This window comes from Salmo salar, chromosome 03 (genome assembly GCF_965601325.2).
Source record: "Salmo salar chromosome 03, fSalSal1, whole genome shotgun sequence".
NCBI lineage: Eukaryota > Metazoa > Chordata > Actinopteri > Salmoniformes > Salmonidae > Salmo > Salmo salar.
In genome coordinates this window covers 15,527,477-15,552,988 of record NC_138293.1, presented here as the reverse complement: position 1 = coordinate 15,552,988, position 25,512 = coordinate 15,527,477, and the positions used below count along the sequence as shown (strand labels likewise).

Here is a 25,512-nt window from a genome sequence, read left to right as displayed (position 1 = left end):
TGATCGTGACGATTGGGGCACCTGATCCCACCGCGTCTGTAAACAGCACCGCGGACGACGACAGGGTAGGGGCGAGGATGGTGCCCACTGAAGACAACAAGATAACTAAGCAAAAACAGACATATTCAATGTCGTTCGGTGTCCTGGGTGAGTGTCTTGAGGAATAGAGTATTTGTCGTCGTGAGGTGCGTGAATTCAAGTTAGATGGTTGTAGGGAGGAAAAATGATCAATGCTATTTGCGGTGGTACTAGACTATGATGCAGTATTCTCAAACATTCACGCAAAATGCCATTTACCCCAGTACTTGAGGTTAATCACATACACCGTTCATATTAGACTACATGCCACGTTTGTTTTTGTTTTTGGTGCGTCGCGTCCGGTAGCATTGTGCGCATTCCGATGAGCAGGGCCGAATGTGGCAGCTGTCTTCTGTGGTCCCACAGGTGTAGCCTAGCCTATGGGTCCAAGGCATTTCAGTCAATTATATTGTTATGATATCGGCTATGTATTGTAATAAATAATGGATTACATTATTTATTTCAGTAGTCTAGCAGTCAAACAAGGGGGTTTAAACGGAAACTGTACGATTAAAAGCTAAATATTTCATGTTGGATTTGAGTAGCCAAAAGTGGCTATTTTATTACAACTTTGTCCTGAAAAAACTGGATTGCGCAATGTGCATACATTAAGCAATCACACACATGTCTTACACGTCCACACTTCTTACGCAAATAATCCGTACACAGTATCACAATATCACAGCTAGCCAGCCAGCAGTTATCAGAACCATCACGGACGCGTTTTACCGCACTTCCTTTTGTTTTTGAAAATTCTGTCACAACGTGGTGGAGGCGAGAGCTAACTGACTGGTATGTTTTGCAATGGTTGAAGAAAGTCATCGAAGAGCAGTAGTGCCAAAAAACTGTATGGCACAGGACATGGCTTTATTATAAATTTGGAGATGGAGATCAACCTGGTCTCAGAGCATTTGGTATTATTCTATATGTAAATCCGAGACACTCTATTTAGACCATTTGTGGATGACCATCACACATTTCGTATGATATGTTTAGAATTACGATTTGTGTTATATAGATAATGAAGTGGCAAAACTCAGAATATGTTGCAAAACTCAGAATATGTTACAAATTCTCAAAACGTACAATATGGTACGAAATTTTCTGAACGTATGCTATGTTACGAATTCTAGCTAGGTGGCTAAGTGGCTAACGTTAGCTAGCTCGCTAACATTAGCAAGGGGTTAGGGTTAAGTTTAAGAGTTAGGTTAAAGGGTTAGGGTAAAGGGAAGGGTTAGCTAACATGCTAAGTAGTTGGAAAGTAGCAAGTAGTTGAAAAGTTGCTAATTAGCAGAAATGCTAAAGTTGTCCGTGATGGGGGATAATGACTCAATGCTCAGGGCCTGTATTCATAAAGCATCTGAGAGTACAGTGATGATCTAGGATCAGTTTGGCCTTTTCGATTATAAATCAGCTCTGCTACTCTGAGACGCTTAATGAACACAGGCCCAGATATGCTATTGGATGAGGGGACATGGGGATAACCCACATTCAGTAGGCTTTGGACTGCATTTCTACAATTTTTACTGTCAGAGTATTATCCGCCATTCAGTACACACACACACACACACACACAAAATTGGCCTGTAATTTATATTGGGTAAATTGTGTTGATCATAAAGTAAAAGTGTTGTTTAGGAAAAGAGCACCACAGTAAAGTCAGTAGGTACAATCAAAGGAACATGACCCCATTTCCTATATCTGCTGATAGATGGCTTTTGACACGTTGCTACTAGTAGACCTAGCAGTCCCAGCACTATAGCAGTACCTAGTATAGCGCTGTCATAGGTTTAAACGGTGTTGGCAGTGAAGATAAAAGTATACAATTTAGTTGTGTAAGAATGGGGAAGGATAGAGTAGTTAATGCTGTTCATAACAAAAGCCCTACAGTGGCACCTGGTTAGAATGACAAGATTAATTTCACTTCACAATCTAGACATGGCTCACACGTTAGGGGAGGGAAAGAGGATACCTAGTCAGTTGCACAACCGAATGCGTCCACCGAAATGTGTCTTCTGTATTTAACCCAACCCCTCAATCAGCTTAGTGGTGTGTGTGTGGGTGTAAATGTGTAAGAGAGAGAAAGAGAGCAAAAGAAAGTGAGACAGAGACAGAGTAAGTGAAAGAGAGAGAGACAGAGAGATGGCAGGGAATTTTAGAGGACAGGACAGGACATGTCAGTAACAGAACATTTATGGGATTGCCAGTCAACAATTCTCATTCTTATTTTGTGTCATATGGTTTGACTGGATTAAGTTGGACACTTTAAAATCGGCAGATCCTGTGTTTAGTACCTCCCATGTAGTGGTTGGTTTTCAATTGCAGTGCTCCAAAGCTACCATACAAGTACTGCAGCTTAGTAGAGTAAATACTGTGAGCCTAATGTTCTGTTGTACAAACAACTTAAATACACAGACCCTGTGTTGTAGAAGAGGAGCCAAACTCTTTTTCAATCATGCCAATGTAGAAAATGATCATGTTGAATACTTTCTGATTTGGGTTGATCTGTGTCCATTTCTAACTTTCAGACAGCGGAATACAGTAACAAACTGCTTTGGCCTTGTTGATGGGCAGAAGAGTGGGGAAGCTGACAATGAGGATTTGGCATTTTGGCAGAATCCTCCCTCTCTCCATCTGTCACCACCCATGTCAATCAATCAATCAATCAATCAATCAATCAATCAATCAATCAATCAATCAATCAATCAATCAATCAATCAAATGTATTTATAAAGCCCTTTTTACATCAGCTGATGTCACAAAGTGCTGTACAGAAACCCAGCCTAAAACCCCAAACAACAAGCAATGCAGGTATACAAGCACGGTGGCTAGGAAAAACTCCCTAGAAAGGCCGGAGCCTAGGAAGAAACCAGGCTATGAGGGGTGGCCAGTCCTCTTCTGGCTGTGCCGGGTGGAGATTATAACAGAACATGGCCAAGATGTTCAAATGTTCATAGATGACCAGCAGGGTCAAATAATAATAATCACAGTGGTTGTAGAGGGTGCAACACGTCAGCACCTCAGGAGTAAATGTCAGTTGGCTTTTCATAGCCGATCATACAGAGTATCTCTACCGCTCTTGATGTCTCTAGAGAGTTGAAAACAGCAGGTCTGGGACAAGGTAGCACGCCCGGTGAACAGGTCAGGGTTCCATAGCCACAGGCAGAACAGTTGAAACTGGAGTAGCAGCACAACCAGATGGACTGGGGACAGCAAGGAGTCATCAGGCCAGGTAGTCCTGAGGCATGGTCCAAGGGCTCAGGTCCTCTGAGAGAAAGAAAGAAAGAAAAAGAGAGAGCATGCTTAAATTCACACAGGACACCGGATAAGACAGGAGAAATACTCCTGATATAACAGACTGACCCTAGCCCCCCGACACAAACTTTTGCAGCATAAATACTGGAGGCTGAGACAGAAGTGGTCGGGAGACACTGGCCCGTCCGACGATACCCCCAGACAGGGCCAAACAGGCAGGATATAACTCCACCCACTTTGCCAAAGCACAGCCCCCACACCACTAGAGGGATATCTTCAACCACCAGAGGGATATCTTCAACCACCAACTTATTATCCTGAGACAAGGCCGAGTATAGCCCACAAAGATCTCCCCCACAGCACGAACCCAAAGGGGGGCGCCAACTCGGACAGGAAGATCACGTCAGTGACTCAACCGACTCAAGTGACGCACCCCCCCTAGGGACGGCATGGAAGAGCACCAGTAAGCCAGTGACTCAGCCTGTGTAATAGGGTTTGAGGCAGAGAATCCCAGTGGAGAGAGGGGAACCGGCCAGGCAGAGACAGCAATGGCGATTCGTTGCTCCAGTGCCTTTCCATTCACCTGGGCCAGACTACACTCAATCATAGGACCTACTGAAGAGATGAGTCTTCAATAAAGACTTAAAGGTCGAAACCGAGTCTGCGTCTCTCACATGGATAGGCAGACCATTCCATAAAAATGGAGCTCTATAGGAGAAAGCCCTGCCTCCAGCTGTTTGCTAAGAAATTCTAGGGACAGTAAGGAAGCCTGCGTCTTGTGACCGTAGCGTATGTGTTAATATGTACGGCAGGACCAAATCAGAAAGACAGGTAGGAGCAAGCCCATGTAGCTTTGTAGGTTAGCAGTAAAACCTTGAAATAGCCTTAACAGGAAGCCAGTGTAGAGAGGCTAGCACTTGGGTAATATGATCAAATTTTTTGGTTCTAGTCTAGATTCTAGCAGCCATGTTTAGCACTAACTGAAGTTTATTTAGTACTTTATCCGCGTAGCATGGATTAATTTTTCAGCATAATTTTTGGACAGGAAGTTTCTGATTTTTGCAATGTTACGTAGATGGAAAAAAGCTGTCCTTGAAACAGTCTTGATATGTTCGTCTAAAGAGAGATCAGGGTCCAGAGTAACGCAGAGGTCCTTCACAGATTTATTTGAGATGACTGTACAACCATCAAGATTAATTGTCAGATTCAACAGAAGATCTCTTTGTTTCTTGGGACCTGGAACTAGCATTTCTGTTTTGTCCGAGTTTAAAAGTAGAACATTTGCCGCCATCCATTTCCTTATGTCTGAATCACAGGCTTCCAGGGTGGGAAATTTTGGGGCTTCACCATGTTTCATCGAAATGTACAGCTGTGTGTTGTCCGCATAGCTGTGAAAGTTAACATTATGTTTCCGAATGACATCACCAAGAGGTAAAATATATAGTGAAAACAATAGTGGTCCTAAAACAGGGCCTTGAGGAACACCAAAATGTACAGTTGATTTGTCAGAGGACAAAACATCTACAGAAACAAACTGATATCTTTGCAATAGATAAGATCTTAACCAGGCCAGAACTTGTCCGTGTAGACCAATTTGGGTTTCCAATCTCTCCAAAAGAATGTGGTGATCGATGGTATCAAAAGCAGCACTAAGGTCTAGGAGCACGAGGACAGATGCAGAGTCTCGGTCTGACGCCATTTAAAGGTCATTTACCACCTTCACAAGTGCAGTCTTAGTGCTATGATGGGGTCTAAAACCAGACTGAAGCGTTTCGTATACATTGTTTGTCTTCAGGAAGGCAGTGAGTTGCTGTGCAACAGCTTTTTCAAAATATTTTGAGAGGAATGGGAGATTCGATATAGGCCGATAGTTTTTTATATCTTCTGGTTCAAGGTTTGGCTTTTTCAAGAGAGGCTTTATTATTGCCACTTTGTGTGTTTGGTACACATCCGGTGGATAGAGAGCCGTTTATTATGTTCAACATAGGAGGGCCAAGCACAGGAAGCAGCTCTTTCAGTAGTTTAGTTGGAATAGGGTCCAGTATGCATCTTGAAGGTTTAGAGGCCATGATTATTTTCATCAATGTGTCAAGAGATATAGTATTAAAAAACTTGAGTGTCTCCCTTGATCCTAGGTCCTGGCAGTGTTGTGCAGACTCAGGACAACTGAGCTTTGGAGGAATACACTGCTGCTGCTTTTTAGTTAGCTTTGCAACAGTATCAAAAATACATTTTGGATTGTTCTTAATTTCCTCAATTAAGTTGGAAAAATATGATGATCGAGCAGCAGTGAGGGCTCTTTGATAATGCACGATACTGTCTTTCCAAGCTGGTCGGAAGACTTCCAGTTTGGTGTAGCGACATTTCCGTTCCAATTTTCTGGAAGCTTGTTTCAGAGCTCGGGTATTTTCTGTATAGCAGGGAGCTAGTTTCTTATGACAAATGTTTTTTTTTATGGGTGCAACTGCATCTAGGGTTTTATGCAAGGTTAAATTGAGTTCCTCAGTTAGGTGCTAACTAATTTTTGTACTCTGACGTCCTTGGGAAGGTGGTGAGAGTCTGGAAAGGCGTCTAGGAATCTTTGGGTTGTCTGAGAATTTATAGCATGGCTTTTGATGATCTTTGGTTGGGGTCTGAGCAGATTATTTGTTGTGATTGCAAACATAATAAAATGGTGGTCCGATAGTCCAGGATTATGAGGAAAAACATTAAGATCCACAACATTTATTCCACTGGACAAAACTAGGTCCAGAGTATGAATGTGGCAGTGAGTAGGTTCGGAGACATGTTGGACAAAACCCACTGAGTCGATGATGGCTCCGAAAGCCTTTGAGTTTTTCTGTGGACTTTTCCATGTGAATATTAAATTCACCAAAAATTTGAATATTATCTGCCATGTCTTCAAGGTCCGATAGGAATTCAGGGATCTCAGTGAGGAACGCTGTATATGGCCCAGGAGGCCTGTAAACAGTAGCTATAAAAAGTGATTGAGTAGTCTGCATAGATTTCATGACTAGAAGCTCAAAAGACGAAAACGCAGTCGTTTTTTTTATTTGATTGAAATTTGCTATCGTAAATGTTAGCAACATATGGTCACATATGGTCACTAGTATAACCAGGAGGTGAGGCCTCATTTAACACAGTAAATTCATCAGGCTTAAGCCATGTTTCAGTCAGGCCAATCACATCGATTATGATCAGTGATTGACTATAACTGCCTTGGAAGTGAGGGATCTAACATTAAGTAGCCCTATGTTGAGATATCACAATATCTTTCAGTAATGACAGGAATGGAGGAGGTCTTTATTCCAGTGAGATTGCTAAAGCGAACACCGCCATGTTTAGTTTTGCCCAACCTAGATCGAGTTACAGACACGGTCTCAATGGGGATAGCTGAGCTAACTGTCTAACAGCCTGCTGTCTGGCCTGCACCCTATCTCATTGTGGAGCTAGGGGAGTTAGAGCCCTGTCTATGGTCGTAGATAAGATGAGCACACCTCCAGCTAGGATGGAGTCCGTCACTCCTCAACAGGCCAGACTTGGTCCTGTTTGTGGGTGAGTCTCAGAAAGAGGGCCAGTTATCTACAAATTATATATTTTGGGAGGGGCAGAAAACAGTTTTCAACCAGTGATTGAGTTGTGAGACTCTGCTGTAGAGCTCATCACTCCCCCTAACTGGGAGGGGGCCAGAGACAATTACTCGATGCCGACACATCTTTCTAGCTGATTTACACACTGAAGCTATGTTGCGCTTGGTGACCTCTGACTGTTTCATCCTAACATCGTTGGTGCCGACATGGATAACAATATCCCTATACTCTCTATACTCGCCAGTTTTAGCTTTAGCCAGCACCATCTTCAGATTAGCCTTAACGTCGGTAGCCCTGCCCCCTGGTAAACAGTGTATGATCGCTGGATGATTCGCCTTAAGTCTAATACTGCGGGTAATGGAGTCGCAAATGACTAGGGTTTTCAATTTGTCAGAGCTAATGGTGGGAGGCCAGACCCCGTAACGGGAGGAGTAGAGACCAGAGAAGGCTCGGCCTCTGACTCCGACTCGTTGCTTAATGGGGAGAACCGGTTTAAAGTTTCTGTCGGCTGAATGAGCGACACCGGTTGAGCATTCCTACAGCATTTCCTTCCAGAAACCATGAGAAAATTGTCAGGCTGCGGGGACTTTGCTAGGGGATTTATACTACTATCTATACTTATTTGTGGCACAGACGCTGTTTCATCCTTTCCTACACTTAAATTACCCATGCCTAATGATTGTGTCTGAAGCTGGGCTTGCAACACAGCTATCCTCGCCATAAGGCGTTCTCCTTTATATTATGAGTACAGCGATTGCAATTGGAAGGTTCATGTTACTACTTGGCTTCGGCTGGTGGAAGTCCTGACGATAAAGCTTCCGTGTGAAAAAGTTGAATGAAAAAAGTTGAGCGAAGAAAAAAATTAAAATATGAAACGTTAATTAAAAAGTAAAAACCGTAAAGTTGTCAGGTAGCAAAGTAAGGTTAGCAACAAACCGCACAGCAGCACGTAAACAAGTCTACAAATTAGGACCGGAAATGATGTCCCCATTACACTGCACTGACTGATGTGGGCTATTCTTACCCTCCATCTGTCTCTCTTTCTCTCTCTCCTCCCCTCTACCTCTTCCCCTTTAGATAAATTGTTTGGGAAACGCCTCTCGCAGGCCAGACAGTACATCATGTCCCATAAATCCTGGCTGAAAATGGTGCCCACGGAAGACTGTGATATCCTAATGACATTCTCAGGTACGCTAAATCACCACCTTCACCTTCCACGGTTCAGTCCCCTCAATCATGATGGGAAACTTCGAGGGGAGTCTTATTGGCCGATGTGGGCAATGAGCCAATCACTCGTTGATGTGACACAGAACAGTCTGCAGGGACTATTGAATAATATCCATTACTTGTATGTTTGTTTCAGAGTTAGGCACTCTATGGGTTTACACAAATGGATCTCATTAGTCAAAGCAAGTTTCCCACATGGATCCCAAATAGGGTTGGATATGAATCATTGCTCTCATTCTTGCAGGATGGGATGAAATGAATACCCCATACCCCTAGGGCGGTTGCCTCATTTGATTGTATTGACCTTTTCATGGGTCCACCCTCCCACGGTTACCATTGCTACCTCTGTCAAGCATTGAAGAATGTTGTTGTTGCAGCCTCCTTATTTGAATGTTCCAAGAGTCTGTGATCAGTCTGATGAATGACTAGAATGTCAAGTGTTAAAAAATGTCAAGAATCGAATGACTGCGACAGAGGTTCAGTCCTAATTCATGGCAATTGGGCTGTGGCTGTATATAGATTTAAATAAATGAAATACAAATGCTGACATCGAAACTGCTAATTTACTCCTTTCTAGACACCATAGACGACCACACCTTGCTATGGCTGCTGAACCACATCCGACTGGGAATCCCACAAGTTACAATCCAGATCCGACAGCATCAACACACACAGGGCTACGCATTCTTTATTACAACCACATTTGAGAAGTAAGACACTCCACTTCTTACATGACATTTATGTCGGAAATGTAATGGTTAAATGTTAATTATATGGTCGTTACCTAATATTGTTACCACATCATTCGTAAACATCACATTCATAAATAGCGGCCTGGTTCCAGATCTGTTTGTGCTCTGTTGAAATGGTTGGTTTGACAATGACCATAGGAGGAGTTGACAAGACAGAACAGTCAGATATGGGACCAGGTAAATAGCGTCTGAAACAGGACTGTCAAATAAAGCTTGTGTCCTACTCCCCTCTTCTCTTCCTCTCCTCAGCTTGCTGCGTGGTGCAGAGCTGACGGGGATGCGCAAAGTGGTCAAACCACAGTATGGAGGTGGAACACATAGGTTTTCCTGTGCAGAGGACAATATATACGAGAACATAGAGAGCGAGCTGTGCTTTTTCACCTCCCAGGTTCGTATCAGTTATGGCTATGATCTCCAAACATATTTAAACAGCTCTGATATATGTCCTGTTGCTGATTTTGACCTTGTTCCCTCAAACTCTGTGGTTGTGTTCGATCTTTTCTTCAGGAGCGTCAGAGCATCATCAAGTACTGGCTGGACAACCTGCGAGCCAAACAAGGAGAAGTCCTTCACAACTTCCACTTCCTGGAGGGACAACCAATCAGTAAACAGTTGTTTTTGTATTTCATCATCGCCTGACTCTACAGCATCACAATAAAATCTGAGACAGCTTTGTTATTGACTGATAACTATGTGTTCATCTCAGTTCCAGAGCTGATGGCCAGAGGAGTAATCTATCAAGTGTTTCCTCTACACGAGCAACGGATCCTCAGTCAGCTGATGACGTCATGGGTCCAAGCTGTCTGTGAGAGACAGCCTTTGGGTGAGCAGCACCTGTTGAGACAATATAGCATGCTTAATTGTTACAATTAATTGATCATTCTATCATAGAATAAAATAATATCATTTGCACTATAAATACAATATCAATGGAAAGATACACATTTCTTAAAAATATAATTTACTAACTGAAGCCAATAACCCATTGTGTCTGTCTTTGTCTGTCATGTTGTTGGTGTCATGTCTGTGTGTCAGATGACATCTGTGATTACTTTGGGGTGAAGATTGGCATGTACTTTGCCTGGCTGGGTTTCTACACCAACTCCATGCTGTACCCTGCAGTCATTGGCTTCCTGCTGTGGATCCTGGCTGAGGCTGACCAGGTAGGTGGTGCAGCATCACATTACCTAATGGAGATCTCACACTGGTCAATATACACTACCGGCCAAAAGTTTTAGAACACCTACTCATTCAAGGGTTTTTCTTTATTTTTCTATTTCCTACATTGTAGAATAATAGTGAAGAAATCAAAACTATGAAATAACACATATGGAATCATGTACTCTAGTAACCAAAAAAGTGTTAAAGAAATCAAAATATATTTGAGATTCTTCAAATAGCCACCCTTTGCCTTGATGACAGCTTTGCACACTCTTAACCAGCTTCATGAGGTAGTCACCTGGAATGCATTTCAATTAACAGGTGTGTCTTCTTAAAAGTTCATTTGTGGAATTTCTTTACTTCTTAATGCGTTTGAGCCAGTCAGTTGTGTTGTGACAAGGTAGGGGGGTATACAGAGGATAGCCCTATTTGCTTCTTACCATGTTATGAACAGCGCAAATAAGCAAAAATAAATGACAATCCATCATTACTTTAAGACATGAAGGTCAGTCAATACGGAACATTTCAAGAACTTTGACATTTTCTTCAAGTGCAGTCGAAAAAACCATCAAGCGCAATGATGAAACTGGCTCTCATGAGGACCGCCACAGGACAGGAAGATCCAGAGTTACCTCTGGTGCAGAGGATGTTCATTAGAGTTACCAGCCTCAGAAATTGCAGCCCAAACAAATGCTTCACAGACTTCAAGTAACAGATACATCTCAACATCAACTGTTCAGAGGAGACCGCGTGAATCAGGCCTTCATGGTCGAATTGCTGCCAAGAAACCACTACTAAAGGACACCAATAAGAATGAGAGACTTGCTTGGGACAAGAAACCTGAGCAATGGACATTAGACCGGTGGAAATTTGTCCTTTGGTCTGGAGTCCAAATTTGATATTTTTTATTCCAACCGCCGTATCTTTGTGAGACGCAGTGTGAGTGAAAGGATGATCTCTGCATGTGTATTTCCCACCGTAAAGCATGGAGGAGGAGGTGTTATGTTGTGGGGGTGCTTTGCTGGTGACACTGTCTTTGATTTATTTACAATTCAAGGCACACTTAACCAGTATGGTTACCAAAGCATTCTGCAGTGATACGCCATCCCATCTAGTTTGGGCTTAGTCGGACTATCATTTGTTTTTCAACATGGACAATGACCCAACACACCTCAAGGCTGTGTAAGGGCTATTTTACCAAGAAAGAGAATGATGGAGTGCTGCATCAGATGACCTGGCCTCCACAATCCCCTGACCTTAATTAAATTGAGATGGTTTGGGATGAGTCGGACCGCAGAGTGAAGGAAAAGCAACCAACAAGTGCTCAGCATATGTGGGAACTCCTTCAAGACTGTTGGAAAAGCATTCCAGGTGAAGCTGGTTGAGAGAATGCCAAGAGTGTGCAAAGCTGTCATCAAGGCAAAGGGTGGCTATTTGAAGAATCTCAAATATAAAATATATTTAGATTTGTTAAACACTTTTTTGGTTACTACATGATTCCATGTGTGTTATTTTATAGTTTTGATGTCTTCACTATTATTCTACAATGAAGAAAATAGTAAAAATTAAGAAAAACCCTTGAATGAGTAGGTGTTCTAAAATTTTTGACCGGTAGTATACCTGTCAATAGTGCAGTCTTAGAAAAAAGGGTTCCAAAAAGGTTCTTCAGCTGTCCCCATAGGTGAACCTTTTTCGTTCCAGGTACAAGCCTTTTTGGTTCCAGGTATAACCCTTTTGGGTTCCATGTAGAGCCCTTTGTGGAAATGGTTCTACATGGAACCCAAAATGGTTCTGCCTGGAGCAAAAAGGGATATCCCTGGAAACTAATTTGGTTCTTTAACCCTTTTAGGTTCTAAGTAGCACCTTTTTTTCTAAGACTGTATCATACACAATGTAGTTTAGCCTAGTCCATAATCTGACAATGACATAGTGTAGGAGTTTGCAAGATAGCACAAACAGATCTAGAACTAGGCTACATGTAGCTACCATACACAGTAGGAATTCACAGTTTTACATTACAAATGGCTCACTTGTTGGAATCTATTTGTATGTGTTTTCTCTCCTAATCACCACATAAAAATTCATGTGAAAAAATATGGATGTGTTGGCCTAGACTACAAAACTGTATTTCACCCACCATAGCACCATCTCTGTGCTCTTTGATACATGTCCAGTGTTATTATTTGTTGATATTTAGTAGAAAGATTCCCCTAATCTGTTGTATCTCATGTGGCTCACCCACTTCTCTACTCCCCCACAGACCAGCCAGGACATCTGCTGTGTGGTGTTTGCCCTCTTCAACGTGGTGTGGGCGACACTCTTCCTGGAGAGGTGGAAGCGGAGAGAAGCCGAGCTAGCATACAGGTGGGGGACACTGGACACTCCTGCCGAATCCCTTGAAGATCCTAGACCCCAGTTTCGGGTGAGCGTCCTGTTATTGCATCCTATTCATTCAGAGTTAGGCCGAGATTCAATCTGGGCACGTTGTAGAGCACTTGACATTTAAAGATACTTTCTGATTGAGCTGAAATCTGCCCTGTTTACCATGAATGTCTGCAAGCGTTGAGAACATTGCCTTTAAAAGACACATTGTTGACAGCGCTCTACAACGCATCATAGATTGAATCCCGATCTTAGATTACTACCAGTGCTGTTTGGTTCCTTCAGGACAATGGCCAAAGTACAAATTCCATCAGCAACCTCATACAGCTGTCACAGGGCCAGAGTTTAGGGGTCTACAGGGCCAGAGTTTAGGGGTCTACAGGGCCAGAGTTTAGGGGTCTACAGGGCCAGAGTTTAGGGGTCTACAGGGCCAGAGTTTAGGGGTCTACAGGGCCAGAGTTTAGGGGTCTACAGGGCCAGAGTTTAGGGGTCTACAGGGCCAGAGTTTAGGGGTCTACAGGGCCAGAGTTTAGGGGTCTACAGGGCCAGCGTTTAGGGGTCTACAGGGCCAGAGTTTACGGGTCTACAGGGATAAGTAATATGAGATATAGGTTTGGAGAGTGTTGTGTGAATTCCAAGGGTTAGAGGCAGGGTTCATGCCTCCTGGGGTTTCTAAAGGGGCAGTTGTCTCTGTCCTCCTCAGGCCCGGCTAACTCAGTTGGTAGCGTGTGAAACTCTGGGTCGTGGGTTCGAGCCCCACTTTGGGAGCTAGCATTTTAGTTGGTGTGTGTCTGACTGTGTGTTTCTGTTTTTCAGGGTGTAAAGCGGTGTAGCCCCATAACAGACTGTGAGGAGTTTTACTACCCACCCTGGAAGAGGACGATTTTCAGGTGGATGGTCAGCCTCCCCATCTGTCTCCTCTGTCTCTGCTTTGTCTTCCTGGCCATGCTCGTCTGTCTGGAGATGCAGGTAAGAGACATAAATCAACAGAAAATAGCTATATTGACATTTAAAGGCATTGGTAAACGCTGCATATGTCAGCACAGTAGGAAATTACCTTTAAATTTAAACCGTGCTACAGATTGAAGCAAGCCCTTAACCATCGGAATCAAACATGGTCCACTATTGAAGTATTGAAAGAAGGTTGAGGACTGCAACTTAATTCTCTTTAATAATATTTATTGTTGACACGTTTCAAAGGAGCTCCTTTGTCAAAAAACACTAAGTATCATTAGGGCTCGATTCAATCCATATCGCAGAAGTTCAGCAGTACAGTATAGCGCCAAAAAAATGTACATGTAATTTCCGATTGAGCCGACATACTGTACAGTGCATTCAAGACCCCTTGACTTTTTCCACATTTTGTTACGTTACAGCCTTATTCTAAAATGGATAAAAACGTTTTTTTTTTCCCTCATCAAATCTACAGACACTACCCCATAATGACAAAGCGAAAACAGGTTTTTAGAAATGTTTTGCAAATATATTAAAAATAAAAAACAGAAATACATTATTTACATAAGTATTCAGACCCTTTGCTATGCGACTCGAAATTGAGCTCAGGTGCATCCTGTTTCCATTGATCATCCTTAAGATGTTTCTACAATTTGATTGGAGTCCACCTGTGTTAAATTCAATTGATTGGACATGATTTGGAAAGGCACATGTGCAATGAAATCTAATTTTATTTGTCACATGAGCCGAATACAACAGGTGTAGACCTTACAGTGAAATGCTTACTTACAAGCCCTTAACCAACAATGCAGTTTTAAGAAAAATACCTAGAAAAATAAGAACTAAAGTAACAAATAATTAAGGAGCAGCAGTAAACCTATCTATATAAGGTTCCACAGTTGACAGTGCATGTCAGAGCAAACACCAAGCCATGAGGTAGAGCTCCGAGACAGTATTGTGTCGAGGCACAGATCTGGTAATGGTGACCCAAACATTTCTGCTGCATTGAAGTTCCCCAAGAACACATTGGCCTCTTATCATTCTTAAATGGAAAAAGTTTGGAACTACCAAGACTCTTCCTAGAGCTGGCCGCCCGGACAAACAATTGGAGAAGATGGGGCTTGGTCAGGGAGGTGACCAAGAATGTGATGGTCACTCGGACAGAACTCTAGAGTTCCTCTGTGGAGATGGGAGAACCTTCCAGAAGGACAACCATCTCTGCAGCACTCCACCAATCAGACCTTTATGGTAGAGTGGCCAGCCGGAAGCCACTCCTCAGTAAAAGGCACATGAAATCCCGCTTGGAGTTTGCCAAAAGACACCTAAAGGACTCTCAGACCATGACAAACAAGATTCTCTGGTCTGATGAAACCAAGATTGAACTCTTTGGCCTGAATGCCAAGCGTCACGCCTGGAGGAAACCTGTCACCATCCCTACGGTGAAGCATGGTGGTGGCAGCATCAGAGTTTTTCAGCACCAGGGACTGGGAGACTAGTTATAAAATGTGTGAAAAGTTAAGGGGTCTGAATACTTTCTGAATGCACTGTATGCAACTTTTGCCGTAAATGCAGTCTCGACTAACGTGGGAATATGTCCATTAAATTACAATCGCTCTATAGGATCCCTTAGTGTCAGTTATGATGAGTGTGTACTGCCGTTTAAATCACTAGGAACCTAATTAACTTTTCAGCGATAAGCGCTTTTAAGATCAAAGATAATGGCTCAAGGGTTAATTAACCTGTCTTTAAAAAATATATATATATTTTAAGGGGTGGGTCAGCTTAATATTGCAGAAAGAATATTGCTTCCATCAATGTAATTGTCTGCATCATTTCCAATCCCCCATATATTTTTTGGGGTAAATATATATATCCATACACGCATGCATACATATACACATATATACATACACATACCTATATAGCCTCTCTGGGCTAGGCGGGACGAATTCGTCTCACCTATGTAACAGCCAGTTGAATCCTGTGGCGCGATTTTCAAAATCTTTGAAATGCTATTACTTCAATTTCTCAAACATATGACTATTTTACAGCTATTTAAAGACAAGACTCTCGTTAATCTAACCACACTGTCCGATTTCAAAAAGGCTTTACAACGAAAGCAAAACATTAGATTATGTCAGCAGAGTACCAAGCCAGAAATAATCAGACACCCATTTTTCAAGCTAACATATAATGTCACAAAAACCCAGAAGACAGCTAAATGCAGCACTAACCTTTGATGATCTTCATCAGATGACAACCCTAGGACATTATGTTATACAATACATGCATGTTTTGTTCAATCAAGTTCATATTTATATCAAAAACCAGCTTTTTACATTAGCATGTGACGTTCAGAACTAGCATACCCCCCGCAAACTTCCGGGGAATTCGCTAACAATTTATTAAATTACTCACGATAAACGTTCACAAAAAGCATAACAATTATTTTAAGAATTATAGATACAGAACTCCTCTATGCACTCGATATGTCCGATTTTAAAATAGCTTTTTGGTGAAAGCACATTTTGCAATATTCTAAGTACATAGCCCAGGCATCACGGGCTAGCTATTTAGATACCCGGCAAGTTTAGCACTCACCAATATCAGCTTTACTATTATAAAAGTTTGATTACCTTTTGTTGTCTTCGTCAGAATGCACTCCCAGGACTGCTACTTCAATAACAAATGTTGGTTTGGTCCAAAATAATCCATCGTTATATCCGAATAGCGGCGTTTTGTTCGTGCGTCCCAGACACTATCTGAAATGGTAAATCAGGGTCGCGCGCATAGCGCAATTCGTGACCAAAAAAATCTAAATATTCCATTACCGTACTTCGAAGCATGTCAACCGCTGTTTAAAATCCATTTTTATGCCATTTTTCTCGTAAAAAAGCGATAATATTCCGACCGGGAATGTCCATTTAGCTAAACAGAGGAAAGTAAACAAAGCTTTCGGTCGACGCGGGCACGAGCCTGAGTCTCACAGTACTGTAACCAGCCACTACCCAAACGCGCTACTTTTTTTCAGCCAGAGCCTGCAAAGCCACGATTCAGCTTTTTACCGCCTTCTGAGACCCTATGGCAGCCGTAGGAAGTGTCACGGGACAGCTAAGATCCTCACTCTTCAATAAACAGAGACAAGAAGAACGACACCTTGTCAGACAGGCCACTTCCTGAATGAAACCTTCTCAGATTTTTGCCTGCCAAATGAGTTCTGTTATACTCACAGACACCATTCAAACAGTTTTAGAAACTTTAGGGTGTTTTCTATCCATATGTAATAAGTATATGCATATTCTAGTTACTGGGTAGGAGTGGTAACCAGATTAAATCGGGTACGTTTTTTATCCGGCGGTGTAAATACTGCCCCCTAGCCCTAACAGGATAGACATACATACTTTTTTAAAGAATATACCTTTATTATTCCCCGCAAACCCTACCACCGATCCCCCAATTGGAGTAAACTAATAAACACTTCGGCTTTTACTTTCAATTTATTCATCTTATACACATTTTACAGACACAGTCTATTTTACAATAGTTCTTTTTTGTTTGTTTTTAGTCCTTCCTCTATTTCTGATGTCCATCCAGTTTGATTTCTATTTGTAACTGTGCTATTTCACAAAAGTTCTGAACCTATATACATTTTACAGACTCCGTATGTTTACTATGTTTATCTTGTTAATAGTCCCACCCTTCAGCTCCATTCAACCCCTCCCATCTATCTCTCAACACCATACATTTCGGATTTCTATTTGCCATATATTTTTCAACTGTGCTGTGATGCTTCACAAAACAATTGAACCTTTCTATTCTCATAGCTTCCACAGATTGCAAATCAAAAATAAACATTTTTGCTAAAATAATTGTTATATTATTGATTGATTGACTATGGCTTTTCAAATCACCCAGTATTGCTATTTGCAGCGTTAGTTCTAGGAAAATGTTGCAATTCTTCAGCCATTCCTGGACCTGTGACCAAAAACGATCTACATATGGACAATACCAAAATAAATGATCTAATGACTCTGCCTCCTCACAGCAAAATCTGCAGAGCTGGGAAGATTGTATCCCCCATATATATAACATTCTATTAGTTGCAAGAATTTTGGATAGTAATTTAAATTGAAAAGTTTGAAGTTTTGATTCCGGCTTTGTTTTGCGTATCAATTCATAAACCATGTGCCATGGAATGGGTACATCGAAAATTTCCTCCCAACCATTCTGCAATTTTATATGGCACAGCTGTCAGTTTGGTCCTTAAATGAAATTGGTATATGTTTTTATTTATCACACTTTGCTTTAACCATTTATGTTCTTTAATACAGGGCTGACATACAAGTTCCTTACTTTTTTCCCCTTCTACTTGCGTCTTCCATTTTTGTGGTAATGCTGCAATTAATTGGTTGTAATTTTGGATAGAGCAGACATTTCCATAAGTCTGTGTTAGCTGCATGTGTGACATCACTCCACCAGTCCTATTTATAATATCATTCACTAAAATTATACATTTTTTAAACATTTCTTCGAAAAATACCATTTTTTTTATCAATTACTATATTTGAATTTAACCACAATATTTGTTGTATTATTTGTTCTGTCTTTTCAGGTGGATTAAACTGAAATTGCAACCAACTTTCTAAGGCTTGTTTAAAAAATAAAGATATTTTGGAGATTATTTCCTTTTCAAACAACCGAAAGTGGGCAGGTGTAATCTGAATAAATGGAAAAGGGCCCTTCTTGAACATAGGATGAGACATTCATACCAATTTACCAGTTTGGATTTAAGTATAACTTTTGTATGACTGATGCCTTTAGTGAGAAGTCTAATGCTTTAATATTTAATCATTTCTGCCCTCTGAATTCATATTCGTTATATAAATAGGCCCTTTTAATTTTATCTGGCTTGCCGTTCCAAATAAAATTGAATATTTTTTGTTCATATCATTTAAAAAGCAGGTCACTAGGTGTAGGCAAAACCAAAAGCAAATGGGTAAACTGTGATATGACTAAAGAGTTAATCAGGGTGATTTTTCCACAAATAGACAGGTATTTTCCTTTCCATGGTAGCAAGATCTTATCTATTTTTGCTAACTTTCTATAAATATTTATTGGAGTGAGATCATTTCTTTCTTTTGGGATTTGTATACCGAGTATGTCCACATCTCCATCAGACCATTTAATTGGTAAACTACATGGTAATGTAAAATTAGCATTTTTTTGTGATCCAATACGTAAAACCACATCATAATTTGGTTTTAATCCAGAGAGGATAGCAAAAGTATCTAGATCATCTATGAGGCCGTGGAGAGACTCTAATTGTGGTTTAAGAAGAAAACATGAATCATCGGCGTACAATGACACCTTAGTTTTTAAGCCACGGATTTCTAATCCCTTAATATTATTGTTTGATCTAATCTTAACAGCTAACATTTCGATGGCAATAATAAATAAATATGCCGATAGTGGACAACCTTGTTTTACTCCTCTAAATAGTTTAAAACTTTCAGAGATGTAGCCATTATTTACTATTTTACACCTAGGGTTACTATACATAACTTTAACCCATTTTATAAGAGATTCCCCAAAATTGAAATATTCTAGGCATTTATATATAAACTCCAGTCGTACTTTATCAAAAGCCTTTTCAAAATCAGCTATAAAAACCAGGCCTGGTGTCCCTGATATTTCATAATAGTCTATTGTTTCCAGTACTCGTCCAGGTAAAAACCTGTCTGATTAGGATGAATAATATCTGACAATACTTTTTTAATTCTATGCGCCAAGCATTTTGCTAGGATTTTTGCATCACAACACTGAAGTGTAAGAGGTCTCCAATTTTTTAAATGGACTGGATCTTTATATATACCATTTGGGTCCTGTTTCAGTAATAATGATATCAGACCTTCTTGTTGCATGTCTGATAATCTACCATTTTATATAGGAGTGGTTAAAACATGCTAATAATGGTCCTTTGAGTATATCAAAAAAAGTTTTGGCTACTTCCACTGGTATGCCATCCAGCCCTGGAGGTTTCCCATCCTTAAAGGCCCCAATTGCATCAAGCCATTCCTCCTCTGTAATTTGGCCTTCACATGAGTCTTTCTGTACAGATGTTAATTTTACATTATTATTAGGAAAAAAATCCTTACAATTAGTTTCAGGTTGTGGAGATGGAGGAGCCTGAAATGAAAATATATTCTTAAAGTACTTTACTTCCTCTTTCAAAATATAATTTGGTGAATCATACGTGACTCCTTCATCTGTAACAAGTTTTAATCCATTTTTTTTGTAGCATTTTTATATTGAAGATTGAAAAATTATTTGGTGCATTTTTCCCCATATTCCATCCAGTTCGCTTTATTTTTATAATATATTGCACTGGATCTTTCTTGAATAAGTTCCTTTCTTTTTGTTTTTCCTCTAACTTATTCTGTGCCTCTATGGTACCGTTTTTATTGCTATCTAACTGTACTGTTAGTCCTTCAATTTCCTTTGTTAATATGGATTCTTTTGATCTAAATTGCTTTTGTTTTATAGATGAGTACTGAATTGCATGACCTCTAAAGGCACACTTAAAAGTGTCCCATACAATTAGGGGATCTGCTGTACGTATGTTATGTCTGAAAAAGTCAGTTATAAATTCTTCTGTCCTAGTTCTAAACAATTGATCATCTAGTAGGCTTTGATTAAATTTCCAATATCTAATTAACCTGTCTTGCTGTAATTAAATACATCAATTTTTTTGGTTGATCTCTTCTTTCTTTTTATAGGAGTTTGTGATGGAAATTAAGGAATTACCCAGTATCACAAGATTCATTCCTAAAATTTTTCTGGCCGTCGTTGTGACTATATGTGGTGAGGTGTATAGGAAGATCGCCCATTGGCTCAATGATATGGGTAAGCCGTTCAGCTGAGATTCACTAATATGAGCAACAGGTGAGGAATGATCGGCGCAATGAGGTAGTCTCAAAAACCCGACTTAGGCAACAGCGACTAGGATCTGGTTTCAATGATGGACTCTTTATGACATAGATGAACTACATCACTGCCTACATCGCTACTTTATCCGCTTAAATAAAATACTAAATAGTAGCTAGCAAGATTGAGATCACAGAGGTTATTTTTAGAGTGCATTTCACAAGTGGCTAGTTTACATCAACTACCTTCACTAAAACAACTGTAACAGTTTAGCCTGCAAACTTTGGTTTTGAATTGCCACATTCTGGCATGTCTGCCTCGTGGTTTGATGGGAGTCTCCGGAATATTTTCCCCTGAACGACGTAGGCAGTGATATAGTTCCTCTATGCCAAAGATTCCATCATTGAAACCAGACCCTGTGTGTTGCCTAGGGTCAGGTTTTCCAGACTAGCAGTGAGGGCCCGACTCAGAGTAGAAATACTGATCTGGGATCAGGTCCCTCCCTGTCCATGTCATCTACAAGGCAAACGCTTTACGAATACTGTCTCTGATCTCTTCAGGTTTAGTACAAAGTGATCATACAGGTTTGTTCAGTAATCAGTATCAAATGGAGCGATGTATTTTAATGATTCTTATCACTTTGTTACAGAGAACTACAGACTTCAGAGTGCCTATGAGAATAATCTCATCATTAAAATGTTTTTTGTAAGTTAGACTTTTCATGTTTATTTTATTCCTACTGTTCTCTATTATCCAAAGGGTGTATTATTGACTAACACTGTTGTATATATGTTTAGAAATGTCATGTCTCATTCAGACTCCTTCTCTTCATTTTGCAGTTTGAGTTTATAAATTCTTACCTTAGCCTTTTCTACATCGGATTCTACCTCAAGGACATGGAGCGACTAAAGGAGGTAAAATCTGTCAATTAGGTTTGAATAATGGAAAACATGATTGAACAAAATTATTCTCGCTTAAGAACAGCAATAACAGAATCACTCAAACGGTCTCTTCACAGATGTTAGCCACTCTCCTGATCTTCCGCCAGTTTCTCCAGAACATCAAGGAGGTGCTCCAGCCTTATCTGTACGAGCACCACAAACTAGGAGTATTTACCCCCAAGGTCGTGTGGGAGGTTCTCCAGGCCATAGTGATCAAGTACAGCCGCCTGGCTCTAGGAAAGGCCCAGGCTTCATGGACTATCCAATCCCTGCTAGGCCCCAAAGGCCTTGCCACACATCCTGTGAATGGACAGACAGAACAGAACAAGAGAGGAGATCTAAAGGCTGGCTACAGGTTCACAGAGGAAGAGTGGGACATAAATGACACACTGAGGCAGCGGAAGATTAGCTTCAATGAGAAGGTGGACGTTGCCAGGGACGTTGCCATGGCGACCCAGCCTGAGGACAGCTTCCCGGAAGACAGTCCCACGATGGTGGAGGAGGGCATGGATCCTTCCAGCATCTTTGAGATGGGCGACGATGACAGTGACTATGAGTTATCTGAGACCAAGGAGACCAAGGAGACTAGTGTCTCCCCACCAAGTGGCTATGACACGGTAGTATGTCAGAGACGGAAAAATCCAATCCCAGAGAAAGAATCCACAAAGTCCTGGATTGACCCTCCTGAGGAGCCCAAGTCTGTCATCCTCACCCAAGCAGAGATGGAGAGCTGCATGCAGACATATGAGGTATGGCTTAGTTGTCAGATCTGTTCTTGTGAACTGGATCTGCTGTCTGTGTATCAATGCAACACAGTGCATTAGTTTTATATTGTACACATGTTTAGTTGCATTTGAATGGACTTGAGTTAGTATTTGGTGCATACGAAGCCCGGCGTACAGTGCATTCAGATTTGAAGTGAAAAGTGATTTAAACACAAATGCAATTCAATGACAGCCCATGCAGTTATATGACTTAGATTTTTTACCTCTGACCCAACAGGACACCCTGCAGGACTACCAGGAGATGTTCATCCAGTTTGGCTACGTCGTGCTCTTCTCCTCTGCCTTCCCATTAGCTGCCATGTGCGCACTCATCAACAACATTATTGAGATCCGGAGTGACGCCTTGAAGCTCTGTACTGGCCTGCAGAGGCCCTTTGGCCAGAGGGTGGAGAGCATCGGACAGTGGCAGGTTAGTGGTCGCTCACATCTGGTCTCGTATTCAAAAGACATCTCTGAGTAGGAGTGCTGATCTAGGATCACCTGTAATCTTATTCATTATGATCTAAAAGGCAAGAATCATCATAGATCAGCACTCCTATTCTCCAAGTATGAGTTTATCCTGGTACAGTATGTCCCAGGGCATATATTCAAATACATATTTACCTCACCTGCAATTAAGCTTAAACTTAGAGAACCATTTTAAAATCATGCAATTCTTCAAAAAAGCAAGACAACAGCTATTTCTTTCATAAAGATAATTTCCCTCTGAAATATTTTAATCTCTTCTCTTTCTGTGTGCAGACTGCAATGGAGGCCATGGGCTTGATAGCCATCATGGTGAACTGTTACCTCATTGGCCAGTGTGGTCAGCTGCAGCGTCTCTTCCCCTGGCTGAGCCCAGAGATGGTCATCATCTCCATCGTGGTACTGGAGGTAAAACACAATGCAGTGGACATTGTGTTTTAGCACCTTTCTCAAAACCAAGGAGGCTGTATATAAATCACACAGAGTACTGACTATAAAACAATGCGGGGGGGGGGGGGGGGCTGCTGTCTAAGCACAAGTCAACAGCCTTCACTCAAATAGGGCATTTCGTTTTGAAAATCAATTTCAGCGTTGTACAATAATGTAGATGCATATTGTGCTGTCTTTTAAACTTGAAAAAGACTTGACAGGTAATTGAGGAACAAGAGCTGCTGAAAGGCATGCGCCCAACGTGGGGCTCGTACCCACAACCCTGTGATTAAGAGTCTTAGGCTACACCAACTGAGCTAGCCGGCTTGAAAAGATCAAGCAGCTCCCTCTACACATCACACACACAGCATGGCATCATCACACTCTTTCCACTCTGGTATAGATAAATTACACTTTTCTGGGTTTTTATGTCACTGTTTGCTCAGTCTGTCCTTTGTTGTTTTGGGACTGACAGCATTTTGCCATCCTCCTCAAATACGTCATCCATGTGGCCATCCCTGATATCCCTGGATGGGTCGCAGACCAGATGGCCAAACTGGAGTACCGTCGAAGGGAGGCTTTCAAGGTACAGTTGCATAGGTTGAAACACTTTTGGCTAAATCCACAGAGCAAGCTGTTATATACTGTCCGTGTCTATCACTATCATCCTCCAAGTTTGTGTCCTTTATGTGTCTTTTCTTAGCGTTTTTAAAAAATCTTTGAATCGTGTATGCCAGCATTAGGCTTCATACAGACACTGTAGTATGTTTGAGTCCATCAGGGCATCCTTTTGTACTGAATGTATCAAAAGGATATGCCTCTGACACTTCACTTGAACTCTCCAGTAACGTTGGCCTACATAACGATGTCATTATAATTTAATTACTTAACAGATTTCATACAGTCATGAAAGATGATGTCAGCATATGGTGTTTAACTTTACACAGTCATGACACAAACTAAAGCTGGTCATAGAAAGTGTCTGCTCTCTTTATGCCACATATTGTATATTACCTTGTTCCTATGCAGAAGCACGAGCATCAGGCCCAGCAGCACTTCCAGCAGCAGCTGAGGAGGCGGCGTGAGGAGGAGGAGCTGCAGCGTCAGGCTGAGCTCCAGGCCGAGGCCCGGCAGGAGAGCGAGTACCAAAAGGCTGACCACCAGCACCACCACGACAAGACCCAGGGCAAGCCTGGGGACAAGCCCAAGAGACCCAGCTCTCTGCTGGGCAACAACAACGTGATGAAGCTCAAGCAGATTTTCCCCCAGCAGGGGAAGTTCTCTACGGGCACAGCCCGATCCCCTCAGTCCCCAACCGGGGCAGAAGCAAAACTACCAGGTTTCCTCAGCTTCAAGTTCCGGAAGTCTCCGGAGTTGAAGAAGGAGCCGTTGTCAGTAACACCAGCGCCGGGGACCGTGGTGACGACTGCTTCCGTGAACCAGGAGAGGTCTCAATCCCCCAGCAGGACCTTCAGCCCAGGGAAGCTGTTCAGCTTCAGCAGGTCAGAGGGCGCAGTGGTGTGTGCGAACGGGGCTCAGCTGTCCAAACCAGGTGATTCTGGCCCCCAAGCCGCTCCTAACACCCAGCCCACCAGGCAGGACTTGAACACAACTCCGTCAGGCGAGGAGCTACCCTCGTCTGAGAGCGAGAAGGGAGAAACGAGACTATCTAGCGATACTGACAACTCTGGCTCCAAGTGTTAGTCCATCGTCATGGCAACATGGAACGTTTAAGAAAGGGAAGCAGAGTACGATACATTTTTATCCTTGTTAAAATGTCACCATGTTAGATTCAGAGTACGATAAAATTGTTATACTTGTTAAAATGTCACCGTGGTAAATGCACTTCCTGTAGGTCATCCTGAACAAGCTAAATTATGAAATGTAAGGTCAGAATGCAGCTGGTTTTGGGATAATTCTCCACAATCCAAATGACAGTAAATATAGGCTATATCTGTTCTATATACTGACTGTATAAGTGGATACTATGTACAAATTGTAACAGTTTAACCCCTTGAATGAAGCCCAAGTACCGTCATTAAATACAGTTATAAGACTGCATGACCTGTGGTTCTGATAATCATAAAGCATTCCTGTAAGATCTGGATGGCAGTTTCCATTAAAGATTTTGTCTATCCATTCATCAGATTTGATGTCTTAAAAGCATGGTGAATCATCTGCATGCCTGAAATAAATGTCTTCAATTATTCAGCACCTTCTAAACCAAGCCATCATATATTCCTGCAATAGGACAGAATAAGTACATTCACTGTGACTGTAAGAGATATTCTATTTTTCTTGACTTTGTTTTTCTATGAATTATTTTATTACATGAAGTAGTGAATGTACCTCAATGATGCAAAACACACTTCAATAAACTTCATCATGAGACCACAGAAAATGTAACGCATCACGTTTTTAACACAGCTGCCATGGCAACTTTACCACGTAGCCTGCCAATTCCTGTCGTCTGTAGTTATATTAATTTACTAGCCACCTTTGCGTGTATGCAAAATATGTTTTGGTGAATTCCAATATTAGAAGAAGGAAACACAAACCTCATGGACAG

At 41.5% G+C, this 25,512-nt stretch overlaps 1 protein-coding gene across 2 annotated transcripts; it reads left to right on the top strand.

The window, feature by feature from the left end:
* tm16h (Transmembrane protein 16H) lies at nucleotides 1–25,339 on the top strand. Of its 2 annotated transcripts, none has more exons than NM_001165326.1 (17): nucleotides 1–147; nucleotides 8,001–8,111; nucleotides 8,728–8,860; nucleotides 9,152–9,290; nucleotides 9,410–9,506; nucleotides 9,609–9,725; nucleotides 9,938–10,065; nucleotides 12,324–12,485; nucleotides 13,262–13,414; nucleotides 20,176–20,302; nucleotides 20,973–21,028; nucleotides 21,163–21,237; nucleotides 21,342–22,013; nucleotides 22,267–22,458; nucleotides 22,791–22,922; nucleotides 23,419–23,529; nucleotides 23,973–25,339. In NM_001165326.1, exons 1-17 carry the CDS (start codon nucleotides 78–80, stop codon nucleotides 24,645–24,647), a joined length of 3,150 nt encoding a protein of 1,049 aa, NP_001158798.1. In that variant the 5' UTR covers nucleotides 1–77; the 3' UTR covers nucleotides 24,648–25,339. The 2 variants fall into 2 exon arrangements, with proteins under 2 accessions (NP_001158798.1, XP_014045200.1); XM_014189725.3 differs by lacking the exon at nucleotides 1–147 and adding an exon at nucleotides 713–870.
* The last annotated feature ends 173 nt before the right edge of the window (nucleotides 25,340–25,512 follow it).